The sequence below is a fragment of the Hibiscus syriacus genome, unplaced genomic scaffold (genome assembly GCF_006381635.1).
Source record: "Hibiscus syriacus cultivar Baekdansim isolate YM2019G1 unplaced genomic scaffold, ASM638163v2 tig00111221_pilon, whole genome shotgun sequence".
NCBI classification, from domain to species: domain Eukaryota; kingdom Viridiplantae; phylum Streptophyta; class Magnoliopsida; order Malvales; family Malvaceae; genus Hibiscus; species Hibiscus syriacus.
The window spans coordinates 112579-133184 of NW_024063025.1; the positions used below are offsets into that span (position 1 = coordinate 112579).

A 20606-nucleotide genomic window follows, 5' to 3' on the forward strand; every position below is an offset into this window, starting at 1 on the left:
GATATGTGTCAATCCGTGACTGTATTTATGTGACAGAAACATGCAACTATCCGTCACCAAAATGAAGAAGATGCTTCTTAGAAAGTCCACTTCAAGTAAGAAATGTTTGAGCTTAAGGAGCTGGTGAAAAAATCATACTAAAAATGATATTTGTTAATTTGATGATATGTATTTTATTTGTTTTTACATCTCCCTTTTATAAATTGTTTTTAGTGTGTATATTTATTCATGAAACTATAAGCATGAATTAATGAATAATAATAAGTTGAGTTAAAAATGAAGAAGTCAATCACGAGGCTTAAATGACAGTTGAAAGAGGGTCGATTGACATGTAAGAAGGCTGAAATACATGTTAAATTTGTCCAAAAGACATCAAATGAGGAAATTCGAAAGCTTACGGAGGATCTAGAAAAAAACACTGAGGGAGAACGAGAAGTTCCACAGGAAAAAACATAAAGCAAGTGTACCATCCTCTAATTTTACTATTGATGCAACTATAAAAATTACCACCCAAATTTCTAGAGTTATTGTTAATGTTGCAAGCCCAAAATTACTAACATAAATGAAACAAGACTAAGAATGGAGTTTCAAAATAGAGGGACAAAAACATTTTAACGATGGTCTATTGTGAGACATGGGGGATATATGTGTTATATACTTAGATTGGAGACATTTTATACTTTGTTTTAAGCATGTCACATGATAGTTCATGAGGTATTTAATGCATTTTTGGATGATCATGATAAATTTAGGGACTAAAAGATTAAATAGTTGAAGATAAGATTGATTGAACATTGCTGTTGAAATTCAATACAACTTCTAGGTAAATATATAATTATCATTTAAGAGATATATCTTGGGAATATTCTAGATTAATATAGAAATAATTGATCTCTAGAAATATCCATAAAATAACTTAGATATCTGTATTATTTAATATTATATATAGAATTATCTATCAGAAAAATCTATATATTTGTAATGTTAAATAACAAAGATATTAACATGTCCAGAAATTTTTAATGCTATTCATGACACGACTTTAATGTGTTATAATCCTTGCATCTACATTGTTTTATCTTCTCTAATCATCGCAAAAGAAAATAACTTATGACATGATTTTAAACCCTTATTCTGCCATCCTCAATCAATTTAAATAAAATATATAATTATAGTTCACTATGGATTGATTAACATCAAATTTTTTTAAAAAATCATGTAATTTTGCACTCGGAAAACCAATACGTTCTATAATTAAGAATCATTCACACCTTAAAAATCTAACAGGGCCAAGAAAATCAAGTAAAAACTGCAAAACGTAAGCATAAATTTACAGAGATGATAACAAAAGAAAATGGTCGGGATATAAAATCTACTCCAAGTCCTAATAAGAAAACATACCAAGAAAGGATTTGAGATGATATACCTGCAGAAAAAGTGCACACCAAATTTGGGATTGGGATTCACTTTTCAGGCAAAGCAGTTTCTTTTCATGTGTTAAATCTGCGAGTCAATATTATTAACAAGTTTTCGGTTTATGCATGGGCAGTTGTTAATGCCATGTGTAGCCATTTAACAACATTGTATGCCACCTGTTGTTTTGAAATAGTCTGATAAGCGAGCATGCATGCCACGTGTTGCATGCATGTATTAAAAAAGGTTTTGCTTAGAATATTGAAAGGAATAAAGGGTACAAAACATCACCAACCTTAAATACAAAAAACCCAAAAGTCTATTACTTTCGTTCTATATAGCAAAGAATCTTTTACTTTACTGCAAAAAACATGGTAATTAATTGGAATCTGAGGGCTGGAAGTGAAAATGTTTTAACATACAATAGCTAGAGCATCACTTGATATGATCATTGCTATTATCTGCAGGAGGATCTGAAGCAGTCTTGGATACCGGGAATAGCAGTAAGCTTCCTTGCTTTTGTTGTTGCTGATGAGGATTATTCAAAGAAAGCGATGACTCAACCCGTTTCCCTTCTTTTCCATTAATATTGTCTCTTGGTAAACCACCTCCATTTCCAACAAAGGAAGTGAGAGCAGCTGCCAAGGCAGAACAAAAGCTTGGATTTGATGTAATCGCCTTGCTTGCAGCTGTTATTGTCTCTGATAAACCCTGGTTGGTCATTTGCATGTAAGGTGATTGCCTTCCAGGATAAGCCAATGTCCCAATGGCACTATTTGCATGGTTAGGGAATGCCCCCCCAAAGGTTAAGTGGCTAGTGTTCCTCCAAGATGCCTGTGGGTTGGAGAGTAGTTCTAAAGAAGAAGAAGAAGAAGAAGGCGAGGAGGAAAAGTTGAGACATGCTGATGAATATCTGGGTGCATTAGAAAATCTACTGAAATATGATGAGCTATTGGGTGGTGCAGTAGTAAGATCAAGGGTGATAGTTGGGTGAGAATTGCAAGTTGAGATCGAAGAGTTCAGGAAATTGTATTGATGATATGGGCTTGAGTTTTGGGAAAAGTTGAAGTTCAAAGCATGGAGGTGGTTAGCTGAAGAAGAAGACATGGAAGCAGAGGGTGCAGAAACTGAGGTCCCCAGGCCAGGTTGGGAGCTCGATGATTGAGACTGTAGCATGGAAGCTGCTGCTGAAGTGGTGGAAGCCATTGCTGTCGCATTTAGAGGTAGTGGATGGTTATGGTTCCCTTCATAGGTTGTGATTAAGATGGACGTGTCCTCGGCACATCTTTGTACCTGGTGTTTCATATTTGAAAATTAAAAACAAAACCCCTAATATATACACACATTGCAAATTAAGCAAAACATAGTTGATTGATTGATGTTAAGATTTCAAGCGCACATGATATTCCACATTTTAATCGTGGTCCTTTATGAAAGTGAAATTGCTTTTTATGTTGTCATGGTTCATGAACTGATGAACAGTGTCATAAATGATTTCTTTTTTCAATGGTAAAAATGATGACATTTGGAAATTATGATTAGTATGATCAATTATTTGGGTGTCAGATTTCAAATAAATCAGGCAATTGCTGTCACCTGTTTTCTCACTGGACAAGTGGGTGAAAGCGTGCAACGGTAGTATGCTCGAGGACATGGATTCCCTTTTGCTATTTTCTGCCCATATTTTCTCCATTGACATCCATCATTCATCTGCATGAATACAAAACCCTAGTTCATCAGCTCAATATATTATAACAATTTCACCATTATAGAAAAAAATGAATTAAAGCTTCGTACTATATACATTACCGTTGGCGTATCACATCTGGTTCTGACAGAAACCCTAGTTTTCTTCAACTGCATTGGCTCTGAAACTTCTTCTTCATCTCCACTTCTCATGGTCTTGAGAATTTTACTCGGTGGCCATACCTCAGTTGGTTCTTCTTCCTCCGGTTTCCCTAAGCTACTTTCAGAGCTTGGGTTATTGTTCTTCTCCGGCTCAGTTGAACTATCTTGCTCGAATTTGCATTCCAGACCAAGCTCTAGTCCATTATTATTATTATGTTTCCCGTCATCTTCTTTGTTGCTACACTTTTTCTCTTCTTTTTTCGGTGGATCACCCCGCCCCAGGCTAAGAGAGATAAGGTGCTGGTGTTCTTCGTTTTCTTCATGGCTGCTTGCAGCTGACATGGTGAAGGACTTGTTTGCTTCTTCTTTTTGAAGAACGTCATGGAAACGCGTTTGGAGGGACTGGTAATCCTTTACGATTTGGCATAGTAACAGTTTTAGCCTTTCGTTCTCTTCTTTAACCTCTCCCATCTTGGCTTTTGTTGATTCAATTTCATGGTTCTGGAAAAACAAAATCGATTCATCAATCTTAATTGGATTGTTCATTAAGTATCATAAATACATAATTTGAAATTATTTTCGTCAGAGACATATATCTGAATTATGTATTATGTTAAGAGAAAAGGAGGAACACCATCCACTACTCAAAGTCTACCACATGGCTTTGGGTTTTAATCATGTGATTAAACATATGTAAGCCAGAAAACCCATGGATGAACCTAGACACTAGCTGACACCATACGTGTGTGTGTATTTATATATATGAATTAATTAATGAATTTCAACGCTGCATGCAAGCTGAGTATATATATAATAGAATTCAGTAAAATAATGAATCCCGATGTAGTTGATTTTGATTAATTAATGAAGTTGTAGGTAGCTTCTTTTTACCTCTTTCATGGCGGTTGAAACATCCTTTTTGTTATCATCTTCTTGCTTCACATGCCTTCGATTTTCTTCCTACTCATGTACAAACAAATCCTATTACACTTCAAGAAAGAAAAAACAGAAAACCCAAAGCAAAATCTGGGTTTCTACTTTCAGTTCATCCTCAATTGAAGATTAGGTTCAAACTAAATATGAAAACCAAGAAACAAGACGAAGTTACCCCATACAAGATTTTCCCCTTGGTTCATTCAAAACATATTTTAGATTTTTTACTGAATAAAAAAAAAACTTATGAACATACACAGAAACTTGGAACTACCGGACATGTTAAATATTGCTTACAATTAAAACAGTATAATCCAGACCAGACATGTATATGGAACCCCAAAGGTTTTTTATTTGATAGGTTAACCGAATTTCAAACACACAGAGATATATAAAGACAAGATTACCTTGTTGATTACTACAAAATCATGATTCTCTTCTCCAGCGCTTCTAGACTTGATTGTCTTCTCTTCATCTCCAAGAACCGACTTTTCTGAATTGTTCTCCATTGTCCAACTGATGCTTTTCTCTAATTTTCAACCTTCAAATGTAAGAACATGGCATCTTATAAGGAGAGACACAGCTTTGCGCTCTAGATTTTGACTTGAAATAATAATAATAATTCAAACAATCTTTCTGTCTTTCAATTTGCTATTCATTGAGAAATGTCAAATATTCAGTTAACTCTATATTTTAATCTAATATCCTCCTAGAATTACGAGAACAGATTATATTTAAAATTGAGTTAAATTCTTTAATAATAATTAATATTAACTTTTACCAACAAAATTTGAAAATTTACTTGAATAACATCGAATTCTTATAAATTCCTAATATCTAATTGTCTCTCTCTTCTATTGTACAATCCAGGGAACTGGTGTTTTCCTTTGTCTGTTTCCATTTCTTTCTTACACAAATTTTCTAGATAAAACAAGGTAAGAAAGATTCGTTCAAGTTTCAACGTTTTTAGTGTAAAACCTTAAAAGCCATTGGTCATGACTGAAGATTCGTAGGATAATGCATCAGATGTCTTGCAACCACCGAATTCGGCAGCCGCCTTTTTGACCATCTAACCTTCATTTTTCAAAGGCTAACCAATTATGGGAATAGGGTAAGTTAATTTTAACCAATCGTAGCTTGCTATGTCATCTAATCATACCCAAAAAACCACGCGCTTATCGCTTGACTCACACGCCGGTTGATTAGCGCTAGCTTCGTTCTGGATAAGCAAATGTTCCATAAATTGTTATTAGGCGAACATGACCCAGGTACTTCTGTTATGTGGCGCCTAAAAAATGGCGTGATCGGTTAAAGAAGTGATCAGTTAAAATTTAGACTGGTTATGTTATATTATTTAATTAAAAATATTATCAAGCACAATAACATATTAGGTAGTGCTTATATAATATAATAGGTAGCGCTTATATAATAAAATAGACATTTAACCGGAAATATTATCAAGTACAATAACATATTAGGTAGCGCTTATATAATGTAATATGTAGCGCTTATATTGACCTATTTTCTCATAAAACCGGTAAATTTCAACCGGTTACATTGTAAATTGACCTATTACATTATAATTATCGGTTTCGATGTTTTTGAGATCGATACAATTTTAAATGTATCGACACTTTATGCGTGCACCTGTTTGTGCTTTCATTTTGGAAAAAACGTATCGACACATATTTAAAGAGTGTCGATACATAATGTAGACATATTTGCTAATTAACCGGTATATTTTTACCGGTTACATTGTAACCTGTTAATAATTATTGGTTTCATTGTATTGGGATCGATACTTTTTATAAATGTATCGACAGTTTATGCGTACTCCTCGTCTGGACAAGTGTATCGACACAAATTTAAAAAGTGTCGATACTTTATGTTGACCTATTCGTCATTAACCTAGTATATTTCTACCGGTTACATTGTAAATGTATCGACACTTTATGCGTGCCTGTCGTTTGGCCATTCATTCTAGATAATAAGTATCTACATAAATTATAATAGTGTTGATACGTTATGTTGACCTGTTTTATAATTAACCGATATATGTATACTGGTTACATTGTTAATTTACCTATTACATTATAATTATTTGTTTCAATGTTTTTGGGGTCGATACTTTTGGAAAATGTATCGACACATATGTTTACATATGTATCGAAACAAATCTTTGTGTTTACTAATTTTGTCATTAAAAAAGTATATTTTAACCACCTACATTGTAATTTTACATATTACTTTAAAGTTATTGAATGTTGTAGTTATTGTACGTACCTGAATATATCCTGCAAATTTAATGTTGTACCCACCCTTCAACTACCACTACCAATACCACATCCTATTGAAAGCACCAATGAAAACATGTTGTTCAATGAACCTTTACTTACATCTCCATCAACTCTTGTTGGGACCACTGAAATTGCACAACAAAATTTTTTCCATAGATCATACTGATGCAGACAATGTTAAGCCAACCGATGAATGCCATGAAGTACATAATGTTTAATGAATCTGACATATTGGTTGGTAAGCTCTTCTCTTCACGTGATCAAGCTTGGTACTTTTACAAGGGATTCGCACGGGAACATGGGTTTAGTGCACGTCGGGGAACAACACAGCTTGACATAGAAGGGAATGTAAAGATACAAGAATTTTGTTGTTCAAAAAAAGGGTTTCGAGAATCAAAAGTCAATACCGTTGATCGTCAACGTGCTCATACGCCAATCACAAGAACATGATGCAAGGCTAGAGTTATAATTACAACAACAAATACAAACGATCAGTGGGTTATAAGTAAGTCTTATCAGAAACATAATCATGCATTGTGCACACCTGCTATGACACCATTTATGCATTTTAATAGAGCTGTAAGTAAGGTTGATATCGATGAGGTAACAATATTAAAAGAGGTCGGTGTTGGCACGTCACAAGTAATGAACTATTTAACGCAGCAGGCAGGGGGCTATCATAATGTTGGATTTACACATAAAGACCTCTACAATGCACTTCAAAGAGGTAAAGCAAAGGAAATCGTCGATGGGGATGTGAATACACTTATTGTTTACTTTGATTATAAGAAACATGATGATCCCGGGTTTTTTGTGACATACTCGGTAGACGAATCAGGAGAGTTGCATAATTTTATTTGGTCGGATTCTACATCGAGATCAGATTACATATGCTTCGGTGATGTAATTGCGTTCGACACAACGTACAAAAATAATTTGTATGGTCGACCAATTATGCCTATTGTCGGTGTCAATCATCACTATAACACAATTGTGTTTGCTACTGCCATAATCACTGACGAGACGTCTCAATCTTTCGAGTGGGTGCTACATAATTTTTTAGAAGCCATGATGAACAAATTGCCTATTTCAGTTGTCACCAATGGGTATAGGGCAATGCAGAGGGCTATCAAATCTGTTATCCCTAATGCTAAGCACAGATTATGTTATTGGCATCTTTCTCGCGATGCACAAGCTAACATTGGTGACCCAAAACTTACAGCATCATTCTCAAAATGCATGGCTTCCAGGTGGACAACCGATGAATTTAATATTCAATGGCGTTCAGTTGTTTCAAAATTCAACGTCGAAAATCATCCATGGGTGATTGAGAAGGGAAATACTCAACACTTATGGGCACAAGCATATCTAACAGGTTATTTCTTTGCTAATATTCGCTCAACACAAAGATGCGAGTCTATAAATTCTTCACTCGCAATTGCACTGAAACACAAGAAGACTTATTTAGATGTTGTTCGTGCAATTGAAGATGGAATTAGTAGAATGCATCTGAACGAGTTGAAAGCGGATTACTTAAGTTCCCAGACAAAGCCCTTCCAGATCACAAAACTGGTTGAATTTGAAAGTCATGCTTATGAGATTTTTACGCGTGAATCTTTTCATGCGTTCCAAGAAGAACTTCAATGGGAGACATTGTACCAGATTCAAGAAGAGATTCAGTCCTTATCAGATGAATGTTAATATTTTTATTTGAAAAAGTACAAAGAAAAAATAGGACATTTGAAATTAGTTTTGATTCTCGTACGGAAACATTAAATTGCTCATGCAGAAAATTCAAGACCGTTGGACTTCCATGTCGCCATCAACTTTACGTTTTGAAGCACTTGGATTACACATATTTGCCCGGGTCTTTAATTCAAAGTAGGTGGACTAAGGATGCGAAGGCTTCTGCATTCAGTTTTGTTGATTTGAATGTGCCTCCAGAAATAATACAAATGGCAAGGTTTGCTTCTCTACGTGCAACGTCAAGTATGTTATGCTACGCTGCATCAAAGACATACGCGTCTTTTAAAACCGCAAGAGATGAGATGAAAAGACTAATAGAAGAATTTGAGAACTCGTTTGGTTTGAATGATCCAGTCAATCGGAGCAGTGTATTAAACAACGTTTGTGACCCTTAACGGAAACAACACAAGTGAAAAGAAGTAACAAAGAACAAAGTCAAGAAGGAAATTAGACGATGTGAGTTCTGCAACGGTGAGGGACATAACAAACTAACATGTCCTCAAGTCAAGCTGGGTTTGAATACAAGCACGCAGTCTAGTTCAACTGATTTTTTTGAAGACGGAATGGAATGGTTATTCAGTCCAACACATGATGTTAGAGACATTTGGAATAATGCAAAGAACGATCTCCATATATCATAAGTATCAACATGACTCCTACTATGTATAAGAAACATGTACAACAACCTATTGTTATTGCTAATTTTTCTCATCTCATACATAATTACATTCACATTCAAATTGTCAGTACGTTAAGTATTGTAAACCACAACATTCAATCTACGACTTTTAACAATTTAACCACAAACTTATTTTTAATTCAACTTACAAAATCACCAGTTTCCCCTCTAGAACCAATCGATTCCATCCGCCATCAACTTCAGATTATCCAGGTTAATCATGTTGACTGCATAGGCAATAAAACCTGGGGGTCCAAATGGTCAGCTAGGAATTGGTAAGGCAAGCTTTCTTTGGGGGTTTAGGGACTGAATCCCTCCAACGTAAGGAGTTCATGTTTGAAGATTACAACTATATTTGTATAAAATTAAAAACAATTCTTTAACAACTGAATACAACTATTTAATATAATGTTCAATCATGTACTCCTTACTTTGTAGGGATTCAGTCCCTAAACCCTCAAAAAAAGCTTGTCTTACCAATTCCTATCTTACCATTTGGACCCTGAAAGGGTGTTTTATTGGCTATGCAGTCAACATGATTATGAGTTTCCTTCATCATTTTGCATTCAGTCAGAATGTAGAGATTTGAAATTTGTAATCAATTAAAAGTTCTTAAAAACTTGAATCCAATTACCATTTCAAGAACAATTACATGAATACATTGATACTTACTGGTCACTTTCAATTTTCTTCAATGTTGATACACTGGGGCTCCCTCCATTTGAAGGTCATCACCGTCGGAGTGGAAGAGTTCTCTGCCTTTAGGGTTTTTCGATTTGAGTTTTGTATAAAAATAATGAAGGGAAAAAACACGCGTAATTTTAAAAAGTATCGACACGAATTTAAAAAGTGTCGACACATTATGTTGACCTATTTTCTATTTACACCAGTAAATTTCAACCGGTTACATTGTAAATTAACCTATTACATTATAATTTTTGGTCTCGATGTATTTGGGGTCGATACTTTTTATAAATGTATCGAAACTTTATGCGTGGACATCGGTTGGCATTAATTATGGACATAATTATCGACACAAATGTAAAAAGTATCGATACATTATGTAGACCTATTTACTCATAAAACTGGTAAATTTAAACCGGTTACATTGTAAAGTGACCTATTACATTATAATTTTCGGTATCTATGTATTTGGGGTCGATACTTTTATTAAATGTATCGACACTTTAAGCGTGTACATAATTTGGGAATTCATTATGGATAAAAAGTATCGACACAAATAAATAAAGTGTTGATACATTATTTAGACCTATTTTATCATAAAACCGGTAAATTTAAACCGGTTACATTGTAAATTTACCTATTACATTATAATTATGGGTTTCGATGTTTTTGGGATCGACACTTGTTATAAATGTATCAGAAACTTTGTTGTGCACTTGGTTTTTAAAATACACTCTGGACAATAAGTATCGACACTTGTTAGATTTGTGTCGATACTTTATGTATATTGTTTTCTCATAAACCGGTATATTTATACCAGTTACATTGTTAATTTACATATTACATTATAATGATGGGTTTCGATGTTTTTGGGATCGACACTTGTTATAAATGTATCGACACTTTGTTGTGCACTTGGTTTTTAAAATACACTCTGGACAAAAAGTATCGACACTTGTTTCATTTGTGTCGATACTTTATATATACATGTTTTCTCATAAATCGGTATATTTAGACCGGTTACATTGTTAATTTACCTATTATATTATAATTATGGGTTTCGATGTTTTTGAATCGACACTTATTATAAATGTATCGACACTTTGTTGTGCACTTGGTTTTTAAAATACAGGCTGGACAAAAAGTATCGACACTTATTGTATTTGTGTCGATACTTTATGTATACTTGTTTTCTCAAAAACCGGTATATTTAGGCCGGTTATATTATTATTTTACCTATTACATTATATCTATGTGTTTCAATGTTTTTAGTATCGACACTTGTTAGTGCACTTGGTTTATAAAATACACGCTGGACAAAAAGTATCGACACTTATTGTATTTGTGTCGATACTTTATGTATACATGTTTTCTCAAAAATCGGTACATTTAGGCCGGTTACATTGTTATTTTACCTATTACATTATATCTATGTATTTCGATGTTTTTAGTATCGACACTTATTATAAATGTATCGACACTTGTTATAAATGTATCGACACTTTTTTCGTGCACTTGGTTTGGAAATACATTATGGACAACATGTATCGACACGAATGAATAAAACAAATTCATTATGCACATTATCACTAGCGTTGATATTTGAAAAAGGTAAGTTGTTACCTTAGAAATAGAATTTGATGTTTTCTCCCGATGCATCCATTGAGTAAGTTGTTTTTTGGATGGATGGAATTTTGGTTTAGGGCTAATATTTATAATGGAGCCGAAATTTACATTTAAATTCAAACTCAAACTCAAATTGAAATTTAAATTCAAACTCTAATTATAAATGAAATAAAAATGAAATGTCATGTTAAATTGAACATGGAAATTGCATAATTGATTCATACTGTTCAATTAACATGTGTTATGAACCATAAAGCCGGTAAAAGACAATATTGATTCAGTACAAAGCTGAGTTATGAGTTGATGGGGTTGTCACACTTGTCACATGGAAGAGATAGATATACCCATCCGAATGGAATATTTACTGTATAAGTCACATGTTATAATGTAATATTCATATTAAAAGACACAGTTACTGTGTTATATGATTTAGTTTTTTTGAATGGAATGAAAATATACACACAATATAATCAAACCAAAATATACATACACAATAAATTTATAGATAACAATGTTCAAATAATGTACCTACAACGAAATTAATCCGATGGAAAATGGTTATTGCTAACGAAGGTCGGAACATTAGGCGCCTTCAACAAATTTTCCAAATACTCGCGTATTTTACCACCTTTTACTGATGACATAAATAAATAATTTCAATTATCAAACTAATCAAGTGTAATTTTACTAACAAGAAACTAAATTTTTTTTGATAAGGAAAAAGAAACTAAATGAGCATAATTAGGAATAAATTTGTGTCATACTTAGAGCATTGTCGTCCGAATGGAAGCAACGTCGAAAGAATGTGGACATATGTAATTGTTTATCTAATAAAAACATAAAATATTAATCAATCAATCTATGAACAACTGTTTAACTATGAAAATATGGCATGAATGTAACTTACCAGATTATGAATCATTTTTCACGGTGAATCATCGACCAACAGTGTATTTAGGGCGTTAAAATCAATAAACTCGTTCCAAACACCATTGAGATCTTTACAGTAGGTAAACTTATCTTCTGTTTTGCACTTACTTTGATCCTATTTACAAACAATCGAACATAAATATGTAGGAATCTTAGACAAATTAAAGTTAGCAAATTGTAATGACAATCATCTTACCCAAACGAATAGAAAGTGCTCAGAGAACAAACGTAGTTTATCAAGTACACGGTCCATGTTATGCCTGAGATTGTAATCAAGTTTAAATGTTAACATTTAATTGTATATTAACGATTTTGGCTATAGTAATTTGAATTGCTCAATAGTTCTAACCTCATCTTGGATGACCAAATGGCAACAACAAAATTCTGTAAACTAAATTGCATAAATTCATATAATCCATTTCTGAGGATAACATCTGCAACATGAAGAAAATGAGATTAAAGTTGTACGCTTATATGTTAAAATAATGATATAAATTAACAGAATTAAAACCTTCTGGATGTCTTGGGATGTAGGCAAGGACACCATTGACATAAAAAATTACTAGTTTTCTTGCAGGCGGCGTTGCAGACACGATATACTTGTTTGGATCATCATCTTCATCTTCATCGTCATCTTCATTGACCGCTTGATTGTCCACATCTGTTAAAAGAAAAGAAAATATATTTTAGAACGTGTAAATGTTTATAAACTTAAATAATTAATTACCTAACTCATTTGATTTCATTACGTAATTTGTCACGCAACATGGAGACTTCATTGCGCAATGATGAAATATCGGCTCGCATTCCGCTCACAAGGGAATCAATATGCTCCCGAAAATTGACCATGTATTCCATCACTGTTGTAATTGTGACATCATGTCCAACTTGAGCTTCTGGAGCTGCTGCAGCTTCTTCCATCATTGCGTCTCCCATTGGTTGGTCGTCTTTATTGTCCTCCCTCTCTAGATCTAATCCGACATCCTTGACATACTTCCAGCCGACTTTTTCAACAAAATTATATCTCGCTTTTTTAACAAATAACATGTCAATCTTGCGGGTTAATCGAACATGGGAGTCAAATGAAAAATCAACTTCTTTCTTATTCAACAGATGGGTGATGACACATCCATATGGTAATGAAGTTGAAATTGATGTTCCCTTTGTGACTATATATACAATTGTATTAAAAATCAGTTTAGCAATGTTTGGAGCCGTTTTGAGTTTGGATTTATACTTTTCTATCCACCAATAATCGTTGTCTCAAATCATTGAATGTTTTCCCCCACTAGGCCGAATAAACCAAGTCAGCATTTTGTGAAACACTCTCGACTCTAGATCTAGGTGAATTGGGCTATTTCTAGCAACTCGTTTAATTGTAGACCAATCTACATCATTTTCATCTGAATCCCCTTTATTCGCTACACATAAACCCTTCGTAATAGTTTCCGGAGATATATATATATATATCCTTCCCCATGACATAGGTATTAATTCCTATTATATTACTCTTATTAGGCTCATACATAAAGAAAGCATTGTTATAGAAAACTCTAACTAGGTTGGGGTAATATTTTGGTTCTACACCAAGGAATTCAAGCCAACCCCAAGATGTAAACGTGGATTTAAAACTAAAATCATATTTATCATCGAACAAGAAACCCAAGTCAATAAGACGTTCGGGACGAATCTTCCTTACTTTAAAACTTCTTTGCCATCTTTTTTTCTCCGCGTCGGATCTAAAGTTGTCAGTTTTGAACGACCTGATTTCCTTAGAAGGGGCGATTGTTTGAGAAGGAGGTTGTGGTTGAGAAGAGCTGGGTTGAGAAGAGCTTTGAGAAAGACCCCGCTTCTGACGCTGACGTTTTGGAGCCATTTTAGGTGTGGATGCTGTTACATTGGAACAAAAACACATTAAGAAAAAAAGACCAATCTGTAAATCAAACAAACCCTAATTTATGGCAAAATATCAACAAATCTACTTGAATATCTGATCGTAACAGTTATGAACGCTGATATTCGTCGGAGTCGATGAGTTCTCTTTTATATTTAGGTTTAGGGTTTTTTGATTTGGAGTTTGTATCATATTTATAATGAATAAAAAAACGAGTAATTTAAAAAGGTATCGACACAAGTTAATAACGTGTCGATACATTATGGTGACCTGTTTTCAAATTAAACCAGTATTTTTATACCTGTTACATTGTTAATTTACCTATTACATTATAATTATGGGTTTCGATGTTTTTGGGATCGACACTTGTTATAAATGTATCGAAACTTTGTTGTGCACTTGGTTTTTAAAATACACTCTGGACAAAAAGTATCGACACTTGTTGGATTTGTGTCGATACTTTATGTATAAATGTTTTCTCATAAACCGATATATTTAGACTGGTTACATTGTTAATTTACCTATTACATTATAATTATGGGTTTCGATGTTTTTGGGATCGACACTTCTTATAAATGTATCGACACTTTTTAGTGCACTTGGTTTTGAAATACATTCTGGACCAAAAGTATCGACACTTGTTTTATTTGTGTCGATACTTTTTGTACACATGTTTTCTAAAAAACCGGTATATTTAGACCAGTTAAATTGTTAATTTACCTATTACTTCATAATTATGGGTTTCGATATTTTTGGGATCGACAATTGTTATAAATGTATCGACACTTTTTCGTGCCCTTGGTTAAGAAATACATTCTGGACCAAAAGTATCGACACTTGTTTTAGTTGTGTCGATACTTTTTGTACACCTGTTTTCTCAAAAATGGTATATTTAGACCGGTTACATTGCTAATTTACCTATTACATTATAATTATAGGTTTCAATATTTTTGGGATCGACACTTCTTATAAATGTATCAACACTTTTTAGTGCACTTGGTTTTGAAATACATTCTGGACCAAAAGTATCGACACTTGTTTTATTTGTGTCGATACTTTTTGTACACCTGTTTTCCTCAAAAATCGGTATATTTAGACCGTTAAATTGTTAATTTACCTATTACATCATAATTATGGGTTTCGATGTTTCTGGGATCGACACTTGTTATAAGTGTATCGACAATTTTCCGTGCATTTGGTTCAGAAATACATTCTGGACCAAAAGTATCGACACTTGTTTTAGTTATGTCGATACTTTTTGTACACTTATTTTCTCAAAAACCGGTATATTTAGACCAGTTATATTGCTAATTTACCTATTACATTATAATTATGGGTTTCGATGTTTTTGGGATCACACTTCCTATAAATGTATCGATACTTTTTAGTGCACTTGGTTTTGAAATACATTCTATACCAAAAGTATCGACACTTGTTTTATTTGTGTTGATACTTTTTGTACACCTGTTTTCTCAAAAACCGATATATTTAGACCGGTTAAATTGTTAATTTACCTATTATATCATAATTATGGGTTTCGATGTTTTTGGAATCGACACTTGTTATAAATATATCGACACTTTTTAGTGCACTTGGTTTTGAAATACATTCTGGACCAAAAGTATCGACACTTGTTTTAGTTGTGTCGATATTTTTTGTACACTTATTTTCTTAAAAATCGGTATATTTAGACCGGTTACATTGTTAATTTACCTATTACATTATAATTATGGGTTTCGATGTTTTTGGGATCGACACTTCTTATAAATGTATCGACACATAAGTTTATCTATTCTCTTATTAAAACAATATATTTTACCTATTAAGTTTGGAACCATACTTGGACAAAATGTTAGAATCAAATCTTTGTGTTTATTAATTTTGTCATTATTATATTCTATTTTTGCCACCTACATTGTAAATTTACCTATAACTTTAAAGTTATTGCATTTTGTAGTTATTGAACATACCTAAATATGGAATGGTCATTCAGTCCTGCACATGATGACAATTATGTTTGTGACATTTGAAATAATGTAGACAACGATCTCCATATATCGTAACTATCAACATGACTCCTACTGTATATAAGAAACATGTACAAAAAAACATTTGGATAACTTTTCCCATCTCATACATAATTACATTCACATACAAAATTATAAATCGTATACAAAATTAAAAATCTTATACAAAATTAACCCTACATTTACATCATCCTTTCCTTTTGTTATTCTTGTGTAGCATGGCAGCTTTTTTCATCTTCGCTCTTAGTTGATTTTGATTGTGGCTTACGAGATCGTTTAATATTCACATATGATCCCATTATCTATCAACCTATATTCAAATTGTCAGTGCGTTAAGTATTGTAGACCACAACATTCAATCTACGACTTTTAACAATTTAACCGCAAACTAATTTTTAATTCTACTTACAAAATCACCAGTAGTCGATTCCATCCACATCATCATATAAATGCCGCAATCATGTCCATTCGATTGCTCGTTCATCTTATGCTCCGCGAATTTGAATCTTTGCAAGGGAAAATTTTCTAGAGATCCACATGCTTCTACCCAAATGCTTTTCTTATTATAGCTATATAATATTTTCATTTGCATTAAAAAATATGAAGTTATGATCCAAACAAATTATGCATTATAATTTACATAATTTCCTTTCATACATACCAATCTCTTAGCATCATTCACTCTCTGTTTAGCTGCTTTAGATGTAAACAGACTATCATATATAGTTGCAACACGGTCTACCATATCCAACACCAACATATACCAATGTGAATTATTGTGGTTTATTATGATCATGTTCTGCAACAAAATTCAACATTATATATCAAAAAACATCATTTATGGCTATTCGTATGTTGTCTTACCTTCTCACAGTTGGTGAATTTCACATAGTTATGCAACATGACACCTCAAAAACTCGCAATACCCTCAACATTACAGATGTTGTCCAATATCTGTTTCTGCAATTACGCGACAATAATTATTAATTTACCATCTATAACATTATTTTTCAACATTTATTAATTTAACTCACCGCTAAGTGGTATGGAATGTAGCCAATCATCCGACCTGGTTTTTTAGAATCGTAGCATACTGTCCAGGCGAGCAAATCAATAACCTAACAAAATTAATTACACAATCAGAATATATTCAATAGGTTTTAACTTTTAATCGATTTCTACTTACCATACCACCAACCCATTCACTAGGCTTCAACGTTACAACGTCGGATACACTAGCGTATTGATTTCCCATTGAGATTACAGAATATCTGTATGAATCATTAGGATTAATATATTGTCATGAAATATTTAAATATCTCTCACAAAGCAATATATTTAACTTACCCCGATTCTAACCCACTATTCCATAAATAATAAAAAATTGCAGCTTCGACCGGTTCAATTCCGCTTGGAATAACCGTTTTTTCAGCCTACAATTTTGCATAGAAATTTTTGTCACAACAACATGATAAAAATCAAATTAAGTTTTCTTTTATTCAACTTACCTTCTGCTTCTTCTTCTGGGGTGCAGGACATTCCGAATCCAAATTTGAATCTCTAACACTCTCCGATGTATAGATGTTAGTGACCTCCTTTCTCCCCATTTCCTCCATCTTTTCTTCTTCCTCCATATTCTATTCTTTAAATTTTTTCAGTTCATCATATTTTTGCTCTACATAGCTCTTTATCTCTTTTATTTCACCCTTCATTTTCCCCCTTCATCCAAGTTTTTCTCAACCACCTCCTTCACTCCCGTAAGTTCACTCCTCAATTCCACAACCTCCTTGACAACTACATCAATTTTTCCACCCGTCAACAGATTAAGTTCCCTCAACACCTCAACTTCATTCACCACTACATCTACTTTCCTTCCATTTCCCCTTATGTCTCTCTAGTGTCTCTTCTACTCTTGATTGTCTTTGATGAATATCAAAAAGGATTTTTTTAATATCAGCCAATTCAGACATCAAAATGTCGAATTTACTATGTTTTCCCTCACCGTAATCCCCCCGACCGTCATCCACCCCTCCAACCATCTTTTCTTCCTTCTCCACTGCCTCCGCTGCCTTCTCTGCCTCCTCTACCTCCTTGCCAATAACCTTCAAAATTAAATTTGTATTAAGACATTGATTATATTCTTAATATTATTTAATTACATTTATTACCATTTCTAGCTTCCTCGGTCTATCCAACTTCAACTTCGCCATAACTCTAACCACCTCTTCCTTCCCCATGCACGGATGCGTGCCACTCCGTTTCTTTCATAAGCCGACAAACTATCATAAGCCGACAAACTATCACAGCCCGACTAAAAATCGAACAGTGCAACCTGTACTTATAATAAAAGTTATCATTTTATATAATAACTATACTATCATTTTATATAAAAAATAAAATAAAAACATTCTTCAACTCAGTTACCTCTAAGATTGCTATGTACCCTTTGAGGTATCTCTGGCTGCCCTTTTGAAAGGTGATTATTGATTCAATCAATCTTGAATGGACATATTCAGCCCAATTGAATTCACCCTTCAAGCCTTCATCGCAAATGAGCTTCATATTGTCCTTGTTCGTTGATGTATCAACCTTTGGACAAAGAAATATCCCAACAATGTACAATAGAACTCGGGCCTTCAGGTCACCCCCCGTAAGATCCAATTTTGATATCCTCTTCAACTTCAACATATGTCATCTTCTGATTCAAACCATATTTGGAGGCAAGTGCTTTCCAGTTCTTACTCCTACAGATTTCTACAACACTTTTGCCTTTGTTTTATACCCCCAAGACGGCTGCAGCAGTCGATACCCCCAGAGGGAATGAATAATCACCATATTTAGCAATACATTATTTGACATCAAATTGCTCCATCAAGATCGATACAATTCCCTCCGAATTGGTCGATCCCCTACTCCTATCAACGATCTAAACCCATTTCCCTCAGCACATTCAACTGATCATTCTCTTTAAGGTGTTCAATTAATGAATTCACCTTTTTTATGTTGCACCTTGTCGACACTTCTTACATTTTTTAACAATATATAATGTTATTGTTCTTATATATCTTGTATCAACGTATTTACAAGTTTAATGAATACCTTCTTTTCATGTGCTTTCATCCGTTCTTTGTATTCTTTACTATCATTCCTTGACTGTGTGATGTAAAGTTCCTTTTCAGCATCACTCATCGAATTCCATTTCGACCTCACATCTTCTGTCACCTAATATTAAGCAACGTTTCTTAATCAATACATTAACACTAAATAATACTCAATGTCAATTTCATTTTACATATCGAACGCTGTGTGTGCCATTTTCTTTCATCCTTTTGCATTCGGCTATACTGTCAACATTTAAAATTTGTAATCAATTTAGAGTTCTTAAATACTTTAATCCAATTACCATTTCAACAATAATAAAAAAAGACATTGATACTTACTAGAAGTACATATATTCACCCTTTGGTTGCTTTCCACCCATTGACTTAATTTGTCCTTCATATATCAGTTTGCGCAAATCAAATCAAATACTACTTACATACACTTTATTCAATATACAAAAATCAATAGCCACTCTTTGTGGTAAAACGGTTGGTCTTCAAAAGAATTTGAATGACCACTACAACAAGTGTCGGCATATTTATACAACCTAAAATATCATTTTCTACCTATAATATCATTTTTTACCTATAATATCATTTTTTACATATAATATTAAATAAAAGTATCGATATCGGTCCCAAATGCTTCTTTACTTCGAAAACCCCAAACAACAACACATAAAAACCATATTTCCAATTATTGTAATAATAAAAAACTAGGGTTTCAACAACATACCTTTCGATTCGACTGCAACAACAAACAAACAAAACTTCACCGTAGAAACGCCTTCTGAAATGCAACAACAATTACGTTTCGATTTCAAAAACTCTATATATTTTCAGAGGAAATTTAGCTATGTCTTTATATTTACACGGATATGTTATTTATATTTAATCGATACAACTACCTAAGTGTCGATACTTTTATGTCAAGTGTGAAACTTTCAATAGGATATTTACTTATTTCTTTGAAAGTATCGATAATTTATTACACATACTTATTAAAGTATCGACACTTTCAACATATCCGGTAGCGTTTTACCAGTTTTGTCATTTTGAGACCAGTTTTTATCATATTTTACCTGTTATATTGTTATAGATCGATACATTTTTTTAAAGTATCGACACTATATAGGCGCTATAACTTCTTCTCTTTTAAATTCCAAAAATGTCGATACTTATATTAAAGTATCGACACTTTCAACATATCCGGTAGTTATTTACTTTTTGTCATTTTGAGACCGATTTTGTCATATTTTTAGCTGTTATATTGTTATGGATCGATACATTTTCATAAAGTGTCGACATTTTTTAGGCGCATAACTTCTTCTCTTTTAAATTCCAAAAGTGTCGATACTTATATTAAATTATCGACACTTTCAACATATCCGATATCTTTTTACCGGTTTTGTCATTTTTAGACCTTTT

The 20606-nt window shown here is 33.3% G+C and overlaps 1 protein-coding gene across 2 annotated transcripts; it reads right to left on the reverse strand.

Annotated features, from left to right (window-relative positions):
- Positions 1-1775: 1775 nt before the first annotated feature.
- On the reverse strand, positions 1776-4753 carry LOC120156513 (WRKY transcription factor 72A-like). 2 transcript variants are annotated; one of them, XM_039167824.1, is made up of 5 exons: positions 4602-4753; positions 4153-4221; positions 3223-3765; positions 3010-3123; positions 1776-2706 (listed from the first exon to the last, which is right to left on the reverse strand). In XM_039167824.1, the coding sequence occupies exons 1-5, from the start codon at positions 4701-4703 to the stop codon at positions 1849-1851; spliced, it is 1686 nt and encodes a 561-aa protein (XP_039023755.1). In that variant the 5' UTR covers positions 4704-4753; the 3' UTR covers positions 1776-1848. The 2 variants fall into 2 exon arrangements, with proteins under 2 accessions (XP_039023755.1, XP_039023756.1); XM_039167825.1 differs by having other exon boundaries at positions 3223-3762; positions 4602-4752.
- Positions 4754-20606: the final 15853 nt, after the last annotated feature.

What these genes read in the sequence shown, in the direction of transcription:
- LOC120156513 (XM_039167824.1), bottom strand. Translation starts at nt 4,703, where the DNA reads ATGGAGAACAATTCAGAAAAGTCGGTTCTTGGAGATGAAGAGAAGACA. An exon ending in ATTTTGTAGTAATCAACAAG is followed by an intron (nt 4,222 to 4,601) that starts GTAATCTTGTCT and finishes GTACATGAGTAG; the next exon opens with GAAGAAAATCGAAGGCATGT. An exon ending in CCAGATGTGATACGCCAACG is followed by an intron (nt 3,124 to 3,222) that starts GTAATGTATATA and finishes GTATTCATGCAG; the next exon opens with ATGAATGATGGATGTCAATG.